Genomic DNA, 22,712 nt, shown 5'->3' on the forward strand with positions numbered 1-22,712 from the left:
GTCCTAACTCAACATCATCCATCCATCCACCCTGTCCTAACTCAACATCATCCATCCACCCTGTCCTAACTCAACATCATCCATCCACCCTGTCCTAACTCAACATCATCCATCCACCCTGTCCTAACTCAACATCATCCATCCATCCCATCCTAACTCAACATCATCCATCCATTCGACTCACCGATGCCAGAGTTGCCACCAGTTATGAGGACCACCTTGTCTGAGAGGTCACGACCCTGCAGGATCTCCAGGGCGGCGGTGTTGCCATCGTAACGCTTGGGCTTCACGACCACGTCCTCCACAGTGAAGGCCTGCCGCGGGTCAAAGTAAGTGGTCCGCTTGTTGATATGGCTGAGGAAGAGAGGATGAAGAGAGAGAAGGTGTCAAATACTGAGGTGGGATGTTGTAGCCTAATAGAGATGCAATACAGCTCAATGTTAAATGCAAACAACATTAGCTTTTTAAGTATCACTAAATGGTTTCTAACATGTAATACATTTTAGATGAGTACTTTATGGATGTGTTACTCATTAGAATGTTCTGCACACCATGGAGACACACTCAGACACACGTAGTCTAAGCCTCGACTTTCTTGGTAAGCCAACTCACATTCAGTCTGAGAGAATGTGATGCCTGAAACATGCAGTTTAAGACCAAACTACCTACTGGGCTACACATGTAGGTACAGTCAATCATTCAGGACACCTAAGACACTTTACTTACTCAACATAGAACACCTGTCCTTTATCATCTGTGTCCTGCTCCCATCCATATGGTAGATCTGGAGAGATAGAGAGGCACCTAGTTAACTGTGGGATGCCTATCTGTGACAGGGGAGAAGAAAACTGGGGGAGAATGAGAGGGAGGGAGACCCAGCTTGTGAGAGAAACTAAACAAACCTCCAGCACAACGTTTCTTCTTCCCTGTTTTAGGATGTTCCCACTGGGTCTTCATTTCGTCATGGCTGAGGAAAGAGAAAAAGAGAGAGCGCGATAGAGAGACATATAGCGTGCAGGGGAGAGATTCGTCACATACTTAAGATGTCAATCATAAAGCATGTTATGTTTTCACAGTCTAATCATCTTTAAACAGCTTTAACTTTGCCAGGTAAAATTGTGACAGAATAGCAAAGTTTCAAAACGACGATGCGCAACCTAGCCATTCATATGTGCTTACTTGGCAAAGTATACCCATCCATCCTTCGTGGACCTCTCTTCCCACCCGGGGGGTAACTCATCCTCACTATCGGTGTCATCCATGCCTGCATACTTTAGAGCTGCCATGGTCAACAGATGAGTGGATTATTGTCAATCGTTTTTGTTCAGGCCAGTCTAGTGTGTCAACCCCAACACTAGCATTAAATTGTAATCCTGCACTAAGACTTCCGCCTTTGCGGTGTTGATACATAGTTTTGTTTTCCCGCGCACTCCCACAAGCCCATGATATCCCTGAATACGTTTTCACCTAAGGCTGCCGCGCGGCATTAAAGGTCCATTTCCAGATTCTGACAAAACAAGTGAACCTAATCTACATCTTCGAAGTGTTCCATGGGAAATGAAGGTATTAGAAAATATTGCAATACCCATCTACATTAACAGCTGTGGGTAACATTGACATTAAGATAACTGTGGTATATTTAATTCTAAATGTCCCGTTTAAGATATAGTATACATCTTCAAAACAACATTAAACTTAACACAGCCTGTGTATTTTGGATTTGTGTGACTACAAATCCCACAAACGTGTAGTGAGTAGGCGGAGTCTGAAAGATATCCTTGTACAGTGGGAAGGCTGTTCCGTTAGCGCACGCACACAGCAACTGTGGGTTTTTAGATGGAAGTGAAGAATCTCCTGGATAGGCACATGAAAAGCTTCCTTAGGTCTGCTAAAGTTTTGATAGTGCTCCAATTAAGCTTTAGAAATAAACAATTTAGCATGTATTCAGGCGTTGCCTCACTACTTTAGTTTAAATTGGCAATATTAACTGGCTTACTGCGTTTCAGATTGAAAGAGAGTGTCCTCTTCCCCTCCCTTCGATGAAGCGCTGCGATGCCCTCTGATTTTATATCCCTTCTCAGCTCAGATATCGACCTTAATTCTCCCAAATCCCTTTACTCCAAAGGTAAGATTAAAAGAGCTCTGACGACGTTAAAATTTCATTTTGTATCTTGTGATTTCTGACTATGATCTGCTTCATGATATTTCCTGGCGCCTTTGCCTGATGAGCTAGCTAGCTTGTGCTAGCTGTAATCTACTAGCCTAGTTGCTAACGCTGGATAGTAAATTAGATTGAGAAACTAGCTAGCTAGCTATCCTCTGACAGCTGGCACTAGCTAACAACGTGAGCATAATCAGAAGGAGGTGTGTTTTGTTATTGTTTTCCTGTCCACGAGGATGTTTTATTCACATTGCGTTGTTGTAGTACTCTTTAGTTGACGATGGTTATACAAATAATACATTAGCCTACCTTTTTCAAGTGTTATTCATTTGTTTATGTTGGCAGGCTAACAGCAATAGTATAGGCTGCAGACCTTGTGAAATGATGATGAGGTTTGGAGTGCGTCTGAAGGACGGATCAACCCGTTTAATGTAGGCAAGACTAGAACATCAGTGTCATTAACAAAGTTAAAGGTTGAAGGTGTGAAATGGTTCTCAACATATTCTTTTGAACAGCTCGCTCATTTAAAAAGAGCGTTGGAGCGCCCCCTGGCTTCCGCTGCTACGCGTTGTCCGCAGGGGGCTCGCGGCCAACGCTGAGCTGCTCTTGTGAGCAGAAGAACAGGCTCACGTATTGTCCTCCTCTCGCTGATCTCAGCCTCGTGGTTTGGTAATGCAGATCCCAGGTGCACAGGGTCTTTGAACTGAGAGCCTTCGCTGCTGGCACACTGTAAAATAGCCCACATGGTGTGAACTTGACCTATCCTCTCACCTCACTCAATCACATAAACACACAAATACACATTGTCCACCGCCTCTCTGTCTAGCTGGCTGCTGTTTGCTGAGGAGGCAGCATTGTAGTGTGACCGGCTGTGCTGGCTGTGCTGGATGACAGTCTGGCTGACTGCTTGCTGTAACTGTGTGGTTGCTGTTGTGAGGTGGCAGCATTGTAGCAGCTTTGGCCATATGCTCCTGCTGGAGGCTGCCTCTATTTATAACCCAGTAATTAGGCGAGGAGGGGGCAGCGATGCTTAGACACGACTGATGAACTGTCACCTCCACTGGGACTGTCACCTCCACTGGGCCTGTCACCTCCACTGGGACTGTCACCTCCACTGGGCCTGTCACCTCCACTGGGCCTGTCACCTCCACTGGGACTGTCACCTCCACTGGGACTGTCACCTCCACTGGGCCACAGCCTAACACGGTAGCGGGTGTGGCCTGGCGTAGTCCACGGCTCAAATTAGGTTGAAACTTGGGTTGTTACCAGATCAGAAGGTCTTGGGTTCTCCATGGCTCTGGTTGAAGATCTGACATGACTAGCAGGACCAGCACTGTGTGTGCTGGTCCTGCCCAGCACCCTCTAGAGGCAGGGGTTGGGCTGTGTGTGCTAGTCCTGCCTAGCACCCCCTAGAGGCAGGGGTTGCCAGCTGGACACAGGGAGCAGTTGGAGCTCTATGCCCCTCTGTGGTGTCACTTGACCAGGGGATGGAGACCGTGGTGAACAGGGGAACAAGCCCAGACACGTGAGTCCAGAAGAATGAAATCAACTTTGGCATTCTTAGAGACTATATTGGTCTTGGCTCCAGCTTCTTGGGCTGTTGTAACAGCAGCACAGTTTAATGCGTAATCCCAGTCAGATTCTAAGAATACAGACAGGACAGTTGGCAGCTAGTAAAGGCAATATAACAACATTACTATGCGGTGAGATAATTAAGTTGGTCATGAAATTCAACTTGCTGTGGAGAAGGCATCCTATCTCAACAAACATCTAAATCACACTGGTCCTTCTGATGGATTCAAATTTCAATGCAAACAGGGTGGGAACTGTTGCAAATGTTGACTTAACACATAGTCAAATACCCACAGCATAGAGTTGGGGTGGGGGGCAGACCCCTGTTTAGCCTGGATGCTTAAAGTGTGTCCAGCGGCCCATTTATGGTCAACCTGAGACAGGAACACTGTGCAGCTCTCTGAGACATGAACACTGTGCAGCGCCCTGAGACAGGAACACTGTGCAGTGCCCTGAGACATGAACACTGTGCAGCGCCCTGAGACAGGAACACTGTGCAGCGCCCTGAGACATGAACACTGTGCAGCTCTCTGAGACAGGAACACTGTGCAGCGCCCTGAGACATGAACACTGTGCAGCGCCCTGAGACATGAACACTGTGCAGCGCCCTGAGACATGAACACTGTGCAGCGCCCTGAGACATGAACACTGTGCAGCGCCCTGAGACAGGAACACTGTGCAGCTCTCTGAGACAGGAACACTGTGCAGCTCTCTGAGTCATGAACACTGTGCAGCGCCCTGAGACAGGAACACTGTGCAGCGCCCTGAGACAGGAACACTGTGCAGCGCCCTGAGACAGGAACACTGTGCAGCGCCCTGAGACATGAACACTGTGCAGCGCCCTGAGACATGAACACTGTGCAGCTCTCTGAGACAGGAACACTGTGCAGCTCTCTGAGACATGAACACTGTGCAGCTCTCTGAGACATGAACACTGTGCAGCTCTCTGAGACAGGAACACTGTGCAGCTCTCTGAGACAGGAACACTGTGCAGCTCTCTGAGACATGAACACTGTGCAGCGCTTAAAGCCAAAAATACCGTCCATTATGACACTCAAGTATGACAGGACAGGTGGGGGTTTTGGAAGGTCATACAAGATCATGTCTGTTAGCCATAATTTCACTATGTGGGCATGGATGTGTTGCATTCAAATGGAACATTAAGAAATTCTAAGGCCAATCTCAGAACACTTTAGGTAACGACAGTTGGTGTTAAGTTTAGCCAAAGGGTCTTCCATGGTTTTTGTGTTGGCAACAATGGGTTTAGTGCAGACAGACAGACACACAGGGGGGCATGTAGCAGTGGGTTTAACTTTTCCCCTTGACTGCCTATTTTCAGAACTGCACAAAGAAGGTCTTTGTGTGAACTGTGATGACTTTGTAGTGTTTCTCTTTCTCCTTCTCTCTCTCTATCTCCCTCTCTCTGTGTCTCTCTCTCTCTCTCTCTCTGTGTCTCTCTCTCTCTCTCTGTATCTCTCTCTCTCTCTCTCTCTCTCTCTCTCTCTCTCTCTCTCTCTCTCTCTCTCTCTCTCTCTCTCTCTCTCTCTCTCTCTCTCTCTCTCTCTCTGTGCCCCACCCTTCCCATGTCAGAGATGTGTGACTGTGTCCCTAAGTTCTGCTAAGTCTCCACTGTATCAGATGATTACCACATCAGCAGCATGCTGTCTTACCCTATAACCCATATCAAGGAGCCATGTATCCTAGCAACCACCCGACCCTCTGCCAGGCATATTTCGCACCATTCTGGTCTAGTCATAGTGATTGGCAGGTGTGAGGTTCTTTTGGAAGGGATGGTGTTTGTTAGGTTTGCTTGGCCAGACAGCCATGGTTTGTGGTAGGTATCCTCATCTCTCTCTTTTAGTCCTTGTATGACCTCCTCAGTTGACCGCCTCCTCTGCTCCCTCCTCCTCAGAGTCCGTGTATGACCTCCTGCCTAAAGAGCTCCAGCTGCAGCCAGACACGCCCACCATGAGTCAGACGAGCGGCGGAGAGGCGGGGCCTGCGCCCTCAGCCGCTGTGGTCGCAGGTAAGCCCCTCCTACTCCGTCAGGTGGTCTAGGTCCACATTGCTCTCTAGTTGTCATCAAGCGTGATAACATCCCAAAATGTGACTAGTCACTATCAAAACAAATAGGGCAACTCACCAAAGACCCAAAGAGCCTTAATGTGAAACTGCTCCACCTCGTTAGTGTCATCTGGCTTGAAGCCTGAAGGAGAATATCTTCCTCCTGGAATGGACTGGGAGACTGAACTGGGTCAATTACACATACTAATGTGAAATTGTACTTGAAAATAACAATTTAATAAGCCTTGTGTTTGAGAGTTTGCAAATATCTCTGCTGTTGAGCTATTTCTTATCGTTTCAATAAATGCACGTGCGTATCCCATTTAATAACATACAGAAGGCTTTGTCTGACTGCACCTGGAAAGATTAAACGGAATAAAAACTTACCGGATGTATTTCTGCTTGTACAGTAAGCAGAGTTGTAAGGACTTGATCTTGCCTCTATGTCGTCTATGACCAGTGTGTAGGTCCAGCTCTCAGACCAGCGTGTAGGTCCAGCTCTCAGACCAGTGTGTAGGTCCAGCTGTCAGACCAGTGTGTAGGTCCAGCTCTCAGACCAGCGTGTAGGTCCAGCTCTCAGACCAGTGTGTAGGTCCAGCTGTCAGACCAGTGTGTAGGTCCAGCTCTCAGACCAGTGTGTAGGTCCAGCTCTCAGACCAGTGTGTAGGTCCAGCTCTCAGACCAGTGTGTAGGTCCAGCTCTCAGACCAGCGTGTAGGTCCAGCTCTCAGACCAGTGTGTAGGTCCAGCTCTCAGACCAGTGTGTAGGTCCAGCTCTCAGACCAGCGTGTAGGTCCAGCTCTCAGACCAGCGTGTAGGTCCAGCTCTCAGACCAGTGTGTAGGTCCAGCTCTCAGACCAGCGTGTAGGTCCAGCTCTCAGACCAGCGTGTAGGTCCAGCTGTCAGACCAGTGTGTAGGTCCAGCTCTCTTCAGACCAGTGTGTAGGTCCAGCTGTCAGACCAGCGTGTAGGTCCAGCTCTCAGACCAGTGTGTAGGTCCAGCTCTCAGACCAGCGTGTAGGTCCAGCTCTCAGACCAGCGTGTAGGTCCAGCTCTCAGACCAGCGTGTAGGTCCAGCTGTCAGACCAGTGTGTAGGTCCAGCTCTCTTCAGACCAGTGTGTAGGTCCAGCTGTCAGACCAGCGTGTAGGTCCAGCTCTCAGACCAGCGTGTAGGTCCAGCTCTCAGACCAGTGTGTAGGTCCAGCTGTCAGACCAGTGTGTAGGTCCAGCTCTCAGACCAGCGTGTAGGTCCAGCTCTCAGACCAGCGTGTAGGTCCAGCTCTCAGACCAGTGTGTAGGTCCAGCTCTCAGACCAGCGTGTAGGTCCAGCTCTCAGACCAGTGTGTAGGTCCAGCTCTCAGACCAGTGTGTAGGTCCAGCTCTCTTCAGACCAGCGTGTAGGTCCAGCTCTCTTCAGACCAGCGTGTAGGTCAAGCTCTCAGACCAGTGTGCAGGTCCTGGACAGCTGTTGTGTCTACATATGTTGGCCAGGGTAGCTTTGAAGAAGGTTTGCGGTCTTCTGGGTTACAGTAGACTCTGAGCAGTCACTTCCTGTTTAGTCACAAACTAAGACAGACCTGCAGCTGCCTCTGTCTACATCTCTTCACAATGGAGACTTGCTGTTCCTAACCTCTGACGGAGGCCAAACGATTGTAAGACTTCAATCTTAGCGATCACCATGGTATTCAGAGACACCAGCTAGTCTATTACTTCAACTCAGCATCCCATTCACCCAACGTGCTGATTGACACAAGTTGAGTCTTGAATGATCAGCTCCTCTGTTGCTCATCGGCTGTCTCATTTGTATTGCAGGAAGTTCCCTCTGAGGCAGGGCGTGTCTGCATATTATGGTCTGCAGTGCTATGCTCCATAGGTCAGAGGCTTGTTTATTCTGTCTCCATGGCTACGCTCAGTCCCAACCAAATCCTACCAATTGGCATGCGCAAATACCTGTGTACTACTGTATGCACATTCTACTGTAGCCCCGCCCCATTTGATTTGGCATTACTTGACTAGCTTGCAAATTTGGCTGTACCAGGACCAGATTTGGATGTGTGCAATGTGTATGTTACAACTTATAGCTTGCTATTGTTTTTAGTTTTTTTGTAAACAAAGCATGTCTGTTTTTTGATTGAGAAAGTTGAAGAAATAATCAAATAAAAAGAATAAGTGCGGGGCATATTATACTACCCATCTCAACTTTAACTTCAGTACATTTGAACAACGAGGTCTGGCATGCAGTGAGGGCAGGCACACTGATACTGCTGAATTTAGAGTTGGGAAGAGGGCAAATCTGGAGAAATCATGCACAAATTCAGCTGCTTGAATGGGACTGCTAGCCTGCCCCCTGATGGACATGGGTTCTAACGCTGTTCTCCACCAACACTGCAGATGCCTCCTCCTCCCTGGCCTCAGGAGGCCCTGGCTCCGGCCCCTCCTCCAGCTCCTCTACCTCAGGCCCAGAGCCCCCCCAGCACCAGGCAGAGGCCAGCACAGCCCCAGAGAGGCAGGTTGTGGAGGGGCCCTTGTCTGCTCTAGCAGGGGGCTGTGGGTCCAGCCCTGTGGGAGGAGGAGAGTCTGGACCGGGGGCAGTCGTCCAGCCCCAGACCACACCATCTAAGCGGCGTCCGGTGCTGAGCATCTCCCCCCCGCCGGAGGACCTGCTGGACAACAGCCAGATGTCGTGTCAGGAGGCTGCACCCGCGGCCCTCCCCGGAGCAGACTCGGAGCACAGTAGCAGCATCTGGGCCGACGACTCCGCCTCCAACTTCAGCCTGCTAAGCTCCTCCTCCTACAATGACAACACAGAGGTGCCACGCAAGTCCCGCAAGCGCACACCGCGCCAGCGCCCAGGGCCACGCCGCCCCGCCGTCGAGGACAGCATGGACGTGTTTGATGCCGACAGCGCCAAGGGTCCGCACTTCGTGCTCTCGCAGCTGGGGTCAGATAAGGGCGGCTCGAAGGCCAGGTGGGTGGAGCCTAAAGTTAGCCACTCCCCCAGCAGCACCTAACCCCCCCTGTATCACTGTTGAATGTGTGTCTAAAACTGACAGTAATCACCGCCTGTGATTGGCTATGCAGCTCTGTGGAGGCGGGTAGCCTGCTGAAGGGCGGCCTGCTGTCAGCTCAGCACCCCCAGAGGCATGATGGGAAGGAGCTGAAGATCCTGGTGCAGCCGGAGACACAGCACCGTGCCCGCTACCTGACGGAGGGCAGCCGTGGCTCTGTCAAAGACCGCACTCAGCAGGGCTTCCCCACCGTCAAGGTGAGTGACACATTCGCAGTGACACAGACGTTAAGACCACCAGGACCCTCTTGGAAGAGTTATCTTAATGTTATACTATTGTGTGTGTGTGTGTGTGTGTAGCTGGAGGGGGTGAGTGAGCCTGTGGTGCTGCAGGTGTTCGTGGCCAATGACACAGGGCGAGTGCGCCCTCACGGCTTCTACCAGGCATGTAGGGTGACGGGGCGCAATACCACCGTCTGCCAGGAGGTGGATGTGGAGGGCACCACTGTCATCGAGGTGCCTCTGGAGCCCAGCGGTGACATGACGCTGGCGTAAGACTCTCCCATCTAGAACGGATGGTTCTCAGTGTGTGTGCGCCCATCGTAGCCCAGGTCTCAGAGCATGCTGTCTGTCTCCAGGGTGGACTGCGTGGGCATCCTGAAGCTGCGCAACGCGGATGTGGAAGCCCGCATTGGCGTTGCCGGATCCAAGAAGAAGAGCACTCGCGCCAGGCTGGCCTTCAGGGTCAACGTCCCCCAGCCCAACGACTCTGTGTTCACGCTCCAGACCACCTCCTCACCTATCCTGTGCAGTGAGTGAGACACTTCAAACACAACCACCGTCCCAATTTGAGAGAATAAAATAATATATTATTGTGTTTATTTGTGTGCAGAGTTCTTTGTTAAATGCAGTAGGATTTGTTATTCAGGATTGTTGTAGCTCATGGCTTTGTCCTAGAGAACTGCTCTCCTGTTGGTTCTTGCACCGGAATGTCAGGCCCAGCTTTACTGTGTTGGCTCTTGTTCTTGATCAGCCCAGCCTGCAGGGGTGCCAGAGATCCTAAAGAAGAGTCTGCATAGCTGCCCTGCATCAGGAGGAGAAGAAGTGTTCATCATAGGGAAGAACTTCCTCAAAGGAACCAAAGTGGTGTTCCAAGAGACTCCTGCAGGTGAGGTCCTCCCCTAACCTAACCCTAACCCAACCCTAAAGGCCGAAATATACTACTAGGTTTTCACGGAGACGGACACAGGGAACGCCCTCTCCGATGTGGAACGCCCTCTCTGAGCCCCTCGGAGAACTCTACGTGCACCTCCTGATTTTCCTGACTATCTGTCCACTACACCCTCATTTTACGGATACCCCTTGGCTGTGATTGGTCCGCAATTGGTTCCACACACAAAGACGTCATGTGGCAGGCTTCAAAAACGTTGCTCCACCTCCTTTTCTGGCGGTGAATTGTTTTCAGCACCCACAGCCTTCGGAGTACTATAAATTCAACAAATACGTCCGACTCTGTTTGTCTGTCTGTCCGTAACGGAGTCGGAGTAGTATAATTCGGCCTTAACCCTCCCATGGAATCCATGATCTCTTGGGATTTTCACTCTGTCTCTCACCTCACTCGTTCCCTAGATGACAACTCATGGCAAGCTGAGGCAGAGATCGATATGGAGCTGTTTCACCAGGTAAACTCACTAACTTACATCCCAATGCTCTATACTCATTCACACACACAGTGTCCTTAAACATCTCTCTGAACCTATGATTGGTCCTCCCAGAATCACGTGATTGTAAAAGTGCCACCCTACCGTGACCGGTCCATCACCTCACCCGTCTCTGCGCTGATCTACATAGTGACCAATGCTGGCAGATCACATGACGCTCAGCCCTTCACCTACACACCTGAGCCTGGTATGTCTTCAGCAGGCTCTGGCACAGAGGGGTGGAGAGGGGGGAACTGTGGAGAGGGGAGAACAGTGGAGAGGGGAGAACAGTGGAGAGGGGAGAACAGTGGAGAGGGGAGAACAGTGGAGAGGGGGGAACAGTGGAGAGGGGAGAACAGTGGAGAGGGGAGAACAGTGGAGAGGGGAGAACAGTGGCGAGGGGGGAACAGTGGCGAGGGGGGAACAGTGGCGAGGGGGGAACAGTGGAGAGGGGGGAACTGTGGAGAGGGGGGAACTGTGGAGAGGGGGGAACACTGGAATTGGTTACGACTTGGTGTAGCGACCAGCTAAATGTATCTTCAGGACTTTGTGTTGGCATTGGTGCAGGCAAGTAAATGGTTTTTCCAACAATTTCAAAGTTATCTTTTAACGAGAGCTGTGACAGCTGTAGGTGCTGTCCCTGTGCGTCCACCTTGCTGTCATGCTCCAGCTCTCATCCTCCCTGTGTTGTGTCTGCTCCGTGGGGCAGTGAAGTGTTCCCTGGAGCTGCCTCTGAAGACGGAGGGGGCCTCCCTGCTCCAAACCTGCCTGTTTGAAGAAGAGATCAAACATCCAGTGGCTGAGCGCGCCTCCCCCACACAGCCCTCCAAACGGCAGGATGTCACACCTATGGAGGTCTCCAGTAACCCCACACCCACTGTTGGTTTCAAGATATCCCAGGTATTGCAGGTTATATGTATTCACTTCATAGGAGTCACTTGTTTTATTGTATTATTTATTGTATAATTGTCTCTAACTGATCAACTTGTCTTGCTCATCAGCCCTCCCCAGATCCTCTGGCCTCGGTCCAACAAACTCTAACCCTGAGCTCCAGTACCCTCCCAGACACAGAGTCCTTCCCCGGCCCCAGGCCTCTGCAGCCAGGGGATGCAGGCCTGGGGCTCCAGCAGGCTCCTGTCTTCCCTCCCCTGGAGCCTCTAAGCACCCTCCAGAAGCAGGACATCCCCTCCACACCGTCCTTTCCTGTGTCAGGAGACACCAGCATCCCCCCTGTACCCCCAGAGGTACCCCAGCAGTTCCTCCGAGATCCCCAGGAAAGCTTCTCCCAGCAGGCGTCCAGCACTGGTCCCAGTGCAGGAGGGATGGTGGTGGACATGCCTCCCCAGCCGCAGCAGGTATCCATGTTCCCCCAGCTGGAGGTGAGCAGCAGCAGCCGGCTGGTCCAGCAGGTCCTGAGCTCGGTGCTGTTTAGCCCTACGGCCTCATCTGAGGCCCTGCAGCTACATGTGCAGGAGAACATGAACAGCCTGCGTTTAGGGACCAACGACAGCCAGCTAGCCACACAGCAGCAGCTCCAACAGCAGCAGCAGCAGCAGCAACAGCAGCAACAGCAGCAACAGCAGCAACAACAGATGCATCAACAGCAACAGTTACAACAGCAATTACAACAGCAACAGTTACAACAGCAACAGCATCAACAACAGCATCAACAACAGCGACAATTACAACAACATCAACAACAACAACATCAACAACAACAACATCAACAACAACAACAGTTACAACAACAACAGTTACAACAGCATCAACAACAATTGCAACAGCAACTACAACAGCAACAGATCATGGACAACCTCCAACAGCATCAACAGATACAGGAACATCAGCAGCAACAACACTTGCAACAACAACACCTGCAGCAACAACAACAGATCATGGACAATATTCAACAGCAGCAACAAATTGAGCAACAACAACAGCAGCACTTACAACAACAGCAGCAGCAAGTTCTTGGCAACATACACCTGAGGCAGCAGCTCCTCATGCAGCCTCAGGAGCAGCGACATCTGAGGATGATGGAGAACCTTCAGCAGAACCAGGCACTGGGGAACCTTCAGCAGAACCAGGCACTGGGGAACCTTCAGCAGAACCAGACACTGGGGAACCTTCAGCAGAACCAGGCGCTGGGGAACCTTCAGCAGAACCAGGCGCTGGGGAACCTTCAGCAGAACCAGGCGCTGGGGAACCTTCAGCAGCACCTGCAGTCTGAGCTGCTCCACCCTGGAGCTCCTGCCCAGCCATCTGGGGAGATGCTCACCATCCAGACCAGCTTCCCTCAACAGCCCCCCTCCCACACCTCGCCCCCCCAACAGCTGTTCCAGTCCCCGCGACACCAGTCAGAGACCCAAAGTCCTCCGCAGCAGATGCAGAACACCCTCCTCCAGAACACGCTCACCGTTCTGACCGGCTCTGGGCTCGGCACCGAGCAGCAGCCCGCAGGCCCTACGCTGTTTCTGTCTCCAGGTGCTCTGTCTGCTAGCCTCACAACCCCGCAGGACAGCCAGCAGCCGCAGCTCTCCTTCCTCTCCTCCATGGAGACATCCGGTGGCACCCCCCAGCCCGTGTTCCAGGCCCAGCTGACCCTGGAGCAGCTCGGAACCCCTATGGACCAGCAACAGTCCCTGGCTTCACCGAACCCCATGTTCCAGAGTCTCCCCAGCACCTCCCAGAGGAGCACACTGTCTCAGACTCAGCAGGCTGGCCTGCTCCTCTGCACCGCATCCCTTAACCCGGAGGCTCTCCTGTTCAGTGCCCAGAGTCAAGCCTGTGCCGCCCCCTGCCCCCAGGACCCCTCCCCTCTGCTATTTTCCCAGACCATGGTTGGGGCTCCCCAGCCAGACCCGGCCGAGCCTATGTCCTTCCAGGAGCAGAGCTCCACAGAGGGCCACCCTGCCTCCAGAGAGGGTCCTCCACGGGTCCTGTTCCAAGAGCAGCAGCCCATGCAAGTAGGGTCGAGTTCCAGCAGTGCCCCTGTCAGCCAGCAGGTGGAGCTGTTCCTGCCCCAGGCCTCTCTGTCTGGCCTGGCGGGCACCCTGGGAGGACCGGACGTGGGGGGCGCAGATCCGGCTGCGACAGCCACGACCATCTTTGTGGTGCAGGGCAGCATGGTGGAGCTGCAGGTGGCCTCCAGCACTCCGGGCCAGCGCCCCCCAGAGCAGCTGTTCCAGACAGAGGGAGACATGACCACGCAGGGACAACCCAACGTGTTTGTGTTTGGCATACAGAATGGTAAGTCCCTGGTGTACCCAGCCATGTGTAAAATATTGCACTATTCCTATAGGTACCGAATGTTGAATGTTGTCCTTATCTCTCCCTCCTTAGATTCCTCCCAGCTGCTGAGCTCCCCTGGCCCCGCTGGCCAGCCCATCCTGGCCCCCCCTCTGTCCCAGGCTGCTCCCATGCAGACCAACCTCCATAACACCATGCACACGTCCATGCTCACCAGCATGGAAAGCAGCCTGCAGACCCTTCAGACAGCAATGCATACAAACTCACAGACCCCAATGCAGACCAATATACAAGCAACTCTTGAAAGCAGTCGGTCCACTCCGATGCAGACTAACCTGCAGAACCCGATGCAGACGTCCATGACGACCTGCCAGACCATGGAGAAAATACAAGACCTGCTAGAAAGCTTCCAGGACCAGTGATCACCATGGAGATCAAGGAGTCGCTGAAGCAGGACAGGGACTAGCTTCCTGAGATGAGATATAATACACAAAGACAGAACATACGAAGAATCAAGTCCCTTGAACCACGAGATGTCAACAGTTCATATTTAGACAATGTTTGAAGGGAAACACATTCATATTTTGGTGAGTTGAGCTCCTCTTTCAGGAGCTTCTCTTTGATCTTATCAGTGATAACTGCTCTGCATCCATTATCATCTGGGTGGGTTTGACTCCAAACAGACTTCTGGGGCCCAAGAGGAGGAGGGGATATTTAGAAAAGGGAGTAGAAGGGAAGGAGCGATGAAATCAGGAGGGTGGGAGAATGGGGACATTGAGGGAGAAACCACATACTTGGACAACATTTAGCACTTACGAGATGAGATGAGAGAGTGGTGGAGGAAAGCTGAGGAGATGGAGGTGGAGGGAGAGACGGGTAATGTTCACTGCCAGAGGTAGAACCCTCTCTTCTAGATAAAACACAGCTAGAGTCAGACAAGGAAGTAGGGAGTGTGTCGCCGTCCCATTGGTGGTGTGTGTGTGACCTGTAACTTCTGCTTGCACCTAACCGTAAAAGTTTTCAGGAGAGATTTCCATGGTTACGCCCATAAAGCGCTCTTTCTGTCTTGAAGATGGGCATGATCTGTTCCAGTAGACGAGGATGGGGCCCTGGTCCCACGTGAGGCGGAGATCCGGGGAGGGTTTACAAACATCGTATCTTAAGCACTTTATAAACTTGTCTTGTTTAACCATCTTCTCCTGATGTCCTTCTCCCTCGTCACCCAGCACATCTGTACTTTTTAACGTCCCTTTTAACAACATTGTTGTAAAGTTATATATTTCCAACATATAACATTTTTTATGTCACTATATTTTTAAGTCATCTTCCAGACATTTTGTAATGATTGTTTGTGTTCACTGTTAAACACATGTGCTTCACATGCTCACAAAACATCTAGAAATAATGAATAGATAGTGTGTGTTTGTGTTACATGTTATCTATGGTGCTATGTACAGGAGTGGTATTTATACTAACAGTTTATATCAATTAGTAGTGGGCATCATCTTCAGGCGAGTACTGAGCTGTGTTGTTTTGGGAGGAGTATTGATGGATGGGTTGAGGTACAGACAGTCAGTTTGGGCACCGGCGATTGTAGAGTTGAGCTTAACAGTGACAGTTGACAGACATACAGTCAGTCAGGGCTGTCAGTCAGTCAGGGCTGTCAGTCAGTCAGTCACACCAAAGTTTCTATCTCACATAGCTTCTGTTGTTTACTCATAATGCAGCTATGTCATGGATAATTGACATTATGTTTTTTGTAAGAAGTACAAAACTTTTAAGAACCATGAATGTCTGAGACAGATGTATTTTGTCATGTCTTTTCATCCAATCATTATTTCCAATATTATTTCGATGTGAGATGTTTTACTGGGGTGATGCATAGTGTTCTTGGGTACACATGCAGCTGTGACATCATCACACACCAACGTCATTCCAGACGTTATGATGACCATGTCATTTACATTGTTTACATCATCATATTTACATGTCCTGCAGGTGCAGGAACAATCTGATTTTGAATTTTATATCCATAAGTCAAATATTTTTATATGACTGAAATATGTGGCACAGTTATTACTATTCATACCGGGGACATGGGGACCAAATATGATAGTGACTCGGATCATTCTGATATCTGTGGAAGGTTTTCCCATCCCCATAGTAACATAGTGATGTTTAGCCTGTGCTGTGTATCTCTGGGATCAAGGCTCTCAGGGTCTGCCCGTGCTTGCGTCCGTCCTTCTTTTAGTAAAGGAGCAGAAAACAAAGAATTCATAATCCCCCCCCCCCCCCCCCCCACAAAATATTATAATACAGTATAGTTATAACTTTGTAAGTTAACTAAAGTGTGTGGAAGCTGACAGCCATGTAAAGCCTGTGGACATTCTCCAGACCAGAGCTCTGTGGTGCTCACCAGTGATGTCCTCATCCCATCTCCTGAGGAAGCTCAGCAGAAGGCTAGCATCGTGGAGCCAGAGACTCTGGAAGCCAGGCTAGCATCGTGGAGCCAGAGACTCTGGAAGCCAGGCTAGCATCGTGGAGCCAGAGACTCTGGAAGCCAGGCTAGCATCGTGGAGCCAGAGACTCTGGAAGCCAGGCTAGCATCGTGGAGCCAGAGACTCTGGAAGCCAGGCTAGCATCGTGGAGCCAGAGACTCTGGAAGCCAGGCTAGCATCGTGGAGCCAGAGACTCTGGAAGCCAGGCTAGCATCGTGGAGCCAGAGACTCTGGAAGCCAGGCTAGCATCGTGGAGCCAGAGACTCTGGAAGCCATACCAACCCAGACATGTTGCCGCTGACGTCAAGTCTCGTGAATGTTACCTCATAGTGTGTCTGTCGCTGGACCAATTCAGAAGAGCAGACGAAACATTTCAATGTTATACACCTGTAAAATACTTGGTCTTGTTATGATAGTGATGTCTAGTTTCATGTTTAAACCGTACAAAAATGACAGTTGAGATCAACGTCAGCTCAAATGGCAACTTCTATATTTAACTACCATCCGAAAATGTTTTTGATTGCATAATGGCACACGTATGTTCTGTCTTTGTTATGTAAATATACAAATGTGTATTTAAATGTGAAGTATACTGCAGGGGTGTCTTGGAGTTGTTGGTTTTGCTTTCAGCAGAACTTTTTGTGCCTTGATGACTAAACCATTGCTGTGTAAGTTAATGTCTGTCATTGCTGTCTTTAGTGTTGTAGAGCTTCACAACCTTAGCTTGCCTAACCCCTGACCTACCAACTCCATACCTACCTAACCCCTGTCATGTCTATCCCAACCTGCCTAGCTGTTGCCTACCTAGCATAAATCTTAACCTGCCTAGTCCATGACCCCAAGTTTGAACCCAGCGACCACCTGTGTGTTGGGACAGGTAAACCACCTGTGTGTTGGGACAGGTAAACCACCTGTGTGTTGGGACAGGTAAACCACCTGTGTGTTGGGACAGGTAAACCACCTGTGTGTTGGGACAGGTAAACCACCTGTGTGTTGGGACAGGTAAACCACCTGTGTGTTGGGACAGGTAAACCACCTGTGTGTTGGGACAGGTAAACCACCTGTGTGTTGGGACAGGTAAACCACCTGTGTGTTGGGACAGGTAAACCACCTGTGTGTTGGGACAGGTAAACCACCTGTGTGTTGGGACAGGTAAACCACCTGTGTGTTGGGACAGGTAAAGACTTCCTCCCTCAGGGGGTTGGAAACCTGTCAACAAAGAACCGCCATCAACCATGTCAGCTGTCTCGGTGTCTGCCTCTTGAGATTTAAGGGAAAAGGGAAGAAAGAGGGTGTGGATGTGCTAGTTGTTCTCCACTATCGTTGCTCGTGGAAAAGCATGACTAGAGAAACATAGTTGACCCTTCTTGTCGCCATCAGCGTGAGCTTTCAGGGTGATATCTGCTCTCTCACTCGTCTGCATCAGAGGGCAGCAGTGGACCGATGTCTGGAGACCAGGCTTTATTATCCAACCTGGAGAAACCTCCATCTAGGAACATCCCTTCATGACACATATGAACATGTACAATACATAGCAGATAGTATGTAGACACTGCTCAGTACACAGACATGTGCTTATTGAACTCCTCATTCCTAAACCACTCCATTAATATGGAGTTGGTTTCTATAACTGCCTTCACTTTTCTGGGAAGGCTTTCCAATACATATTGGAATATTGATGTGGGAAGAGCTTCCATTCAGCTACCAGAGCATTAAGGAGGTTGGGCACTGATGTTGGGTGATTAGACCTGGCTTGCAGATGATGTTAGATGGAACATGATGTATCCCAACTGCATATTAATGTCCATGGTTTTGGAGTGGGATGTCCAACAAGCTCATATAGGTGTTAGTCATATGTCCACATACGTTTGGCTATATGGTGTATTTTGCCTTTGTCTGGACATTTGTATATTATATTTCTGTAATCCTGCTGCTACATTTAACAATTAATAAAGATATCAACGTATTTTGCTGCTTTAAAAATATACAGTATATATATATATATATTCTTATTTATATCAGAAGTTTTTTCTAAATCTTCTAAATATGTAAAACCTGATTTGATTATATATAGAAAAAAATGCATAATGACTAATGATGAGACTTTAAAATGTGTAAGTATGTCAGTTAAAGAGAATAGAATCAGTAAGAACCCTTAACTGGGAATTTGTGCAAGACAGGCCAAAAATAGCTTCAAGTTTAGGAGGGATACTAGATATAAGCATGCATTCGTCTTTAGGTTGTAGGCAGAACCACTATGCTTACATCCAGGAAAAACAGAAAATAATCATAGTTTATTGATCCTCTTGTTCAGATTATGTTGGAAGAAAGTTATTGGGTTGTCAGAGTCAAACCCCGCATCAAATTCTGGCTTGTTCTGGAGGGCCAGGCTGGCCACCAGGATGGCCAGCATCGCGGTGAGGCCCCACACCTGGTAGGAGATGCCAGACTTGGGGTCCTGGTACAGGAAGCTGTGCAGCGGGGTGCTCAGGCCAGTGGGGTTGTAGGCAGAGTGGGCCCCCGCTTTGGTGAAGAACTCCAGAGGGACTGTGAACACGGCACTGACCTCCGCCGGGTTTGGACGAGGGGCAAACGACTCGTCTATGAAGCCCACCACCGGGACAACCAGAAGACCCCTCTGCAGGGGGAGGAGATAGGGGAGACTTCTGAACAAAACCATATGATTGGTGAACGTGAATTACCGGAACATCAATATCATTCTAAATAGCCTGTGAGCATCCTTCAAATAAGTGTGTGTGCTAACAAGCTGTCAACATCTGTACCTGGTTCATCACAGGGAACAGTGAGCAGACTACATCTGTACCTGGTTCATCACAGGGAACAGTGAGCAGACTACCTCCACCTGGTCAGGTGGGAGACCTAGCTCCTCCTCTGCCTCCCTCAAAGCGGTGGCCACGTCATCTCGGTCGCCGGGATCCCGCTTACCCCCCGGAAAACACACTTCGCCGGCATTGCTCCTCAGCTGCAGCAAAAGAGGGCGATTCATTGTCTTGGCTGAGGAATGGTATGCACAAATAAACACATCCAGACACACAGAGTAAGGTATCTATCATGCTGACCTCTAAAGAACGAAGTGTCATCAACACGTGTAGTTCTCCATCTCTCTGGAAGAGGGGTATCAACACAGCCGCTTTGGGCAGAACCGGCAAATATGAATATTTGCTCCCGATTTCATATCGTTTCAATATGGTAATCGTTTTTTCTTTAATGTCCATTCTCTTGCTCGTCTAGCCAAAGTGAGAATACTTAATTGAAAGACCTTAGGGATGCCAAAACAAACGTTGTATCGCGACCTTCACTCGACCAGAATACAACTATTATATACGGTACATTGTGTACTGTATCCTTGATCTATACGTCAATGAGGAGCTAACCATATTTCTATTTGTTTAACTACGAATGGTAGATTATCTACTTTAGCTTCCGCGTTTTGCAGCGACAGGTCCCACCAGTAGGCGTCATGGCATCGCGGTTGTGTCTACATCGAATGTACCCAAAGGACGGTTAAGGCGGAAGTTACAAAAGTCAGAACGTTGGCGAGGAGAATTAGACCAGAGATCAGACCATCATCCCTTTTGCAGCCATCCGGTTTTGGGATTATCATCTGCCCTTAAACAAATTGTTATGAGTGTCGTGAAGGTTATGACCTCATGGTGTCGCATTAAAAAAAACGCCAATGATGTAACAATAATACATTTATTATTGCTGTACATTTCTAATTAGAGAAAACATCTTTAACTTCTAAGCTTTAAATATTAAATAAATATGTTACAGTACATTCCAAGTCAGTCATTGCATGGCATACAGAACAAGGAGGGAAACAGCATAGCTTAGTTCCAACACAGTACGTACATATATTGTACTGGCACTTAACTGAGAAATTCTTAAACATACAGAACTGAAAACCTGTGGAATATTGAATATTAGAAGTAGCAAAAACAATGAATATATATCAATAACACAAATCAGACAATCTCACAGGCATAATTTCAATTTCAATTTACAGAATCAAACAAAGCTGTAATAAATTAAAACAGCAGAAAAAACTCTAAATACCATCTAACTTAAACTTCAAGTCGTCCCATATTTGATTTTATAAAGTGAACAAACATTCCATGTGTTCTTATTTTGGAGGCTTCTCATGTAAATATGAATGTAAAGATGTCAATATGATTCAGCCCCAGGAAGCTGAGGGAAGTCCCAGTGTCCTGGTCTCCCGTCACACACGGTACTTCTCCTTGGCCTGCTCATTCAGAACACAGATGTGCTGCAGAGACAAGTAGAAAGAGACCAACAGACACAGTAAAGAGTAAAGAGAGTTGTCAGAGATCAAGTACTCATCAACGATGTTTTTAACTTTTTAAAACTGTTTTGGGGAAATATTTTTTTCGAAAATATTTGTTCAACCTTTTTTCTCTTTTTTTTTCCACCAGTACAACACCAATCTGACTCAACTTTTTGGTCAGATTTAAAAATCTTTTTTTCAAAATCTTAAAAAAAAAAAAAAAAAAACCATTCTCATTGTTGCCTTTGATAGCCAGGATATAATGACTAATAATATGCCACCAATGCAGATTAAAACTGAAATTACGAGCCTGGCTTGAAAATTTAAGAAGTAGAAAGTACAGATATTTGTGTAAAACAGCAGAGTACCAGAAAATACTACTTAACTTCCCACCTCTGGTTGTCAGCAGAGAGATACAGTAGGGAGAGATACATTAGAGAGAGATACATTAGAGAGAGATACAGTAGAGAGAGAGAGAGAGAGAGAGAGAGAGAGAGAGAGAGAGAGAGAGAGAGAGAGAGAGAGAGAGAGAGAGAGAGAGAGAGAGAGAGAGAGAGAGAGAGAGAGAGAGAGAGAGAGAGAGAGAGATTGTCAGGAACAGGGAGATCCAGCCTACTCACACTGAGGTCTCTAAAGTACTCGTTGTAATCCAAAGCGTAGCCGACCAGGAAGGCATCAGGGACCTCGAACCCGATGTCTGAGAAAGAAGCACAGTGACAGCCACACACAACACACACACGGCATGTATGATTAGGCTATGCTAAATCTGTCTAATAGTCATGCTAAGAACTGAGTTTCAAGGATATGCGGGATTCAGGTGGCTGAGCGGTTAGGGAATCGGGCTAGTCATCTGAAGGTTGTCAGTTCGATTCCCTGCCGTGCAAAATGACGTTGTGTCCTTGGGCAAGGCACTTCACCCTACTTGCCTCGGGGGAATGTCCCTGTACTTACTGTAAGTCGCTCTGGATAAGAGCGTCTGCTAAATGACTAAAAATGTCAATGTAAATTGACATGTAAAATATCCCAGCATTCACCATGTCCAACTGATGATGACAGACAGAGCATCTCTTAATGCATCAGTGTTGTTATGTAACACCACTGTGCATCCTGATAGGCTTTTAACTATGAATTTCTGTCGGGACCTGCTCCTGTAGAGCAGGTCAACACACACCAGGTGGTCTGACACACACACACCAGGTGGTCTGACGGGGTACAACCTTTAAGAGATTATCCAAGACCAACCTAAAAGCATTACATAACCGCTAGCAGTTTCAGTGTGCGGGTCAGAACGTGTGTACTAGACTGCAGTACGGTGTCCTTCTACACCAAGCAGATTGTCAGATTATGTGGGTTAATCTCATGTGAAAACACAACTGTATGTAATACTCCCAACTACAAACATCCTTTCAAAGACTGGATCTCTTTCCAGTGGTGGAATAACAGAACAGTGTGATGAAGGGTCATACTCACAGTCAGGCCTGTACCCTGAGCTCTTTGGTGTTCTCTTCACAAGAAGGCTGTCACAACAGAGACAGAAAACACTTAGCACTCACTGCGTCCATTAGATTTTCTTGAAATCACCTTCCTCACAGCCTCATTTTCAGCCTCAGCTCAGAGAATCACTTTCACCCAACAGGGATGTCTGTGTGGTAGATTAACTCTTAAGCTGCTCTCAGTCACGTAACATCTCAATCAGTTTTAGAGGTGAGTGGAAGGGAAGCCGGTGTGCTTGGAGAGGAGCAGGGAGATGCTTGGGGCTGAAGCACTTGAGTGTTTTAGGCCCAAACAGACCTGTGATGTGCAGTATGTGTCAGCTGGTTCTTACCTAACTACTTTAACCATCTTTGGATTATATTGAGCGAGCAGTGCAAGCAGAGTCTGCATCGTCCTCCCAGTCTCCACAATGTCCTACAGGGGAAAGGAAACACACAAGATGGCTGCCATTTAGATGAAAGCCTGTGGGTGAAGCAAAAGGGCTGCTTTTCCCAACCACCCCTGCCCCCGGGTTTAATGTGTTAGCAAGGACCATAGGTTCAGGTCTTACCTCAACTATCAAAATATTCTGTGAAGAAATGGGCAGAGAGACAGAGAGAAAGGATCAATACTCAATAAAACATCTAAAAGCCATGAGACACAAACAGAAAACTCCTGGGAC

General features: G+C 48.8%; 4 protein-coding genes across 6 annotated transcripts in view; 1 reads left to right on the top strand and 3 right to left on the bottom strand.

Moving 5' to 3' along the window:
* Positions 1-1,392, bottom strand: part of wwox (WW domain containing oxidoreductase) — a 75,943-nt gene extending 74,551 nt beyond the window's left edge. Inside the window, exons 1-4 of the mRNA XM_062462781.1 lie at positions 1,180-1,392; positions 903-967; positions 727-784; positions 185-354 (exon numbers count right to left, since the gene is read on the bottom strand). Of these exons, the coding sequence (XP_062318765.1) occupies positions 185-354; positions 727-784; positions 903-967; positions 1,180-1,286 (400 nt within the window). The 5' untranslated portion in view covers positions 1,287-1,392. The remainder of the gene's footprint in view (positions 1-184; positions 355-726; positions 785-902; positions 968-1,179) is intronic.
* Positions 1,393-1,804: 412 nt separating this feature from the next.
* On the top strand, positions 1,805-16,059 carry LOC134021690 (nuclear factor of activated T-cells 5-like). Of its 2 annotated transcripts, XM_062462775.1 has the most exons (13): positions 1,805-1,883; positions 2,007-2,125; positions 5,646-5,759; positions 8,189-8,765; positions 8,879-9,062; positions 9,165-9,355; positions 9,443-9,615; positions 9,838-9,972; positions 10,434-10,486; positions 10,580-10,712; positions 11,214-11,404; positions 11,506-13,753; positions 13,847-16,059. In XM_062462775.1, exons 2-13 carry the CDS (start codon positions 2,053-2,055, stop codon positions 14,173-14,175), a joined length of 4,401 nt encoding a protein of 1,466 aa, XP_062318759.1. In that variant the 5' UTR covers positions 1,805-1,883; positions 2,007-2,052; the 3' UTR covers positions 14,176-16,059. The 2 variants fall into 2 exon arrangements, with proteins under 2 accessions (XP_062318759.1, XP_062318758.1); XM_062462774.1 differs by having other exon boundaries at positions 1,829-2,125.
* A 1,633-nt stretch (positions 16,060-17,692) lies between these two features.
* On the bottom strand, positions 17,693-19,738 carry nudt7 (nudix (nucleoside diphosphate linked moiety X)-type motif 7). The gene is made up of 3 exons (XM_062462782.1): positions 19,332-19,738; positions 19,076-19,234; positions 17,693-18,889 (listed from the first exon to the last, which is right to left on the bottom strand). Exons 1-3 carry the CDS (start codon positions 19,485-19,487, stop codon positions 18,539-18,541), a joined length of 666 nt encoding a protein of 221 aa, XP_062318766.1. The 5' UTR covers positions 19,488-19,738; the 3' UTR covers positions 17,693-18,538.
* Positions 19,739-19,954: 216 nt separating this feature from the next.
* Positions 19,955-22,712, bottom strand: part of hprt1l (hypoxanthine phosphoribosyltransferase 1, like) — a 4,654-nt gene continuing 1,896 nt past the window's right edge. For both annotated transcript variants that reach the window (XM_062462786.1, XM_062462787.1), the window contains exons 5-9: positions 22,602-22,619; positions 22,383-22,465; positions 22,028-22,074; positions 21,178-21,254; positions 19,955-20,539 (exon numbers count right to left, since the gene is read on the bottom strand). In XM_062462786.1, the coding sequence (XP_062318770.1) occupies positions 20,492-20,539; positions 21,178-21,254; positions 22,028-22,074; positions 22,383-22,465; positions 22,602-22,619 (273 nt within the window). In that variant the 3' untranslated portion in view covers positions 19,955-20,491. The remainder of the gene's footprint in view (positions 20,540-21,177; positions 21,255-22,027; positions 22,075-22,382; positions 22,466-22,601; positions 22,620-22,712) is intronic.

This window comes from Osmerus eperlanus, chromosome 5 (assembly GCF_963692335.1).
Source record: "Osmerus eperlanus chromosome 5, fOsmEpe2.1, whole genome shotgun sequence".
In the NCBI taxonomy this organism is placed as follows: Eukaryota; Metazoa; Chordata; class Actinopteri; order Osmeriformes; family Osmeridae; genus Osmerus; species Osmerus eperlanus.

Excerpts from the sequence above, each read along its gene's own strand:
- LOC134021690 (XM_062462775.1), top strand. The coding sequence starts at position 2,053 with ATGCCCTCTGATTTTATATCCCTTCTCAGCTCAGATATCGACCTTAAT. Across the intron at positions 9,356-9,442 it reads AGCGGTGACATGACGCTGGC|GGTGGACTGCGTGGGCATCC; the intron begins GTAAGACTCTCC and ends GTCTGTCTCCAG. Across the intron at positions 10,713-11,213 it reads CACCTACACACCTGAGCCTG|TGAAGTGTTCCCTGGAGCTG; the intron begins GTATGTCTTCAG and ends TCCGTGGGGCAG.
- nudt7 (XM_062462782.1), bottom strand. The coding sequence starts at position 19,487 with ATGGACATTAAAGAAAAAACGATTACCATATTGAAACGATATGAAATC. Across the intron at positions 19,235-19,331 it reads TGACACTTCGTTCTTTAGAG|CTGAGGAGCAATGCCGGCGA; the intron begins GTCAGCATGATA and ends CTTTTGCTGCAG. Across the intron at positions 18,890-19,075 it reads TGTTCCCTGTGATGAACCAG|AGGGGTCTTCTGGTTGTCCC; the intron begins GTACAGATGTAG and ends CTCCCCCTGCAG.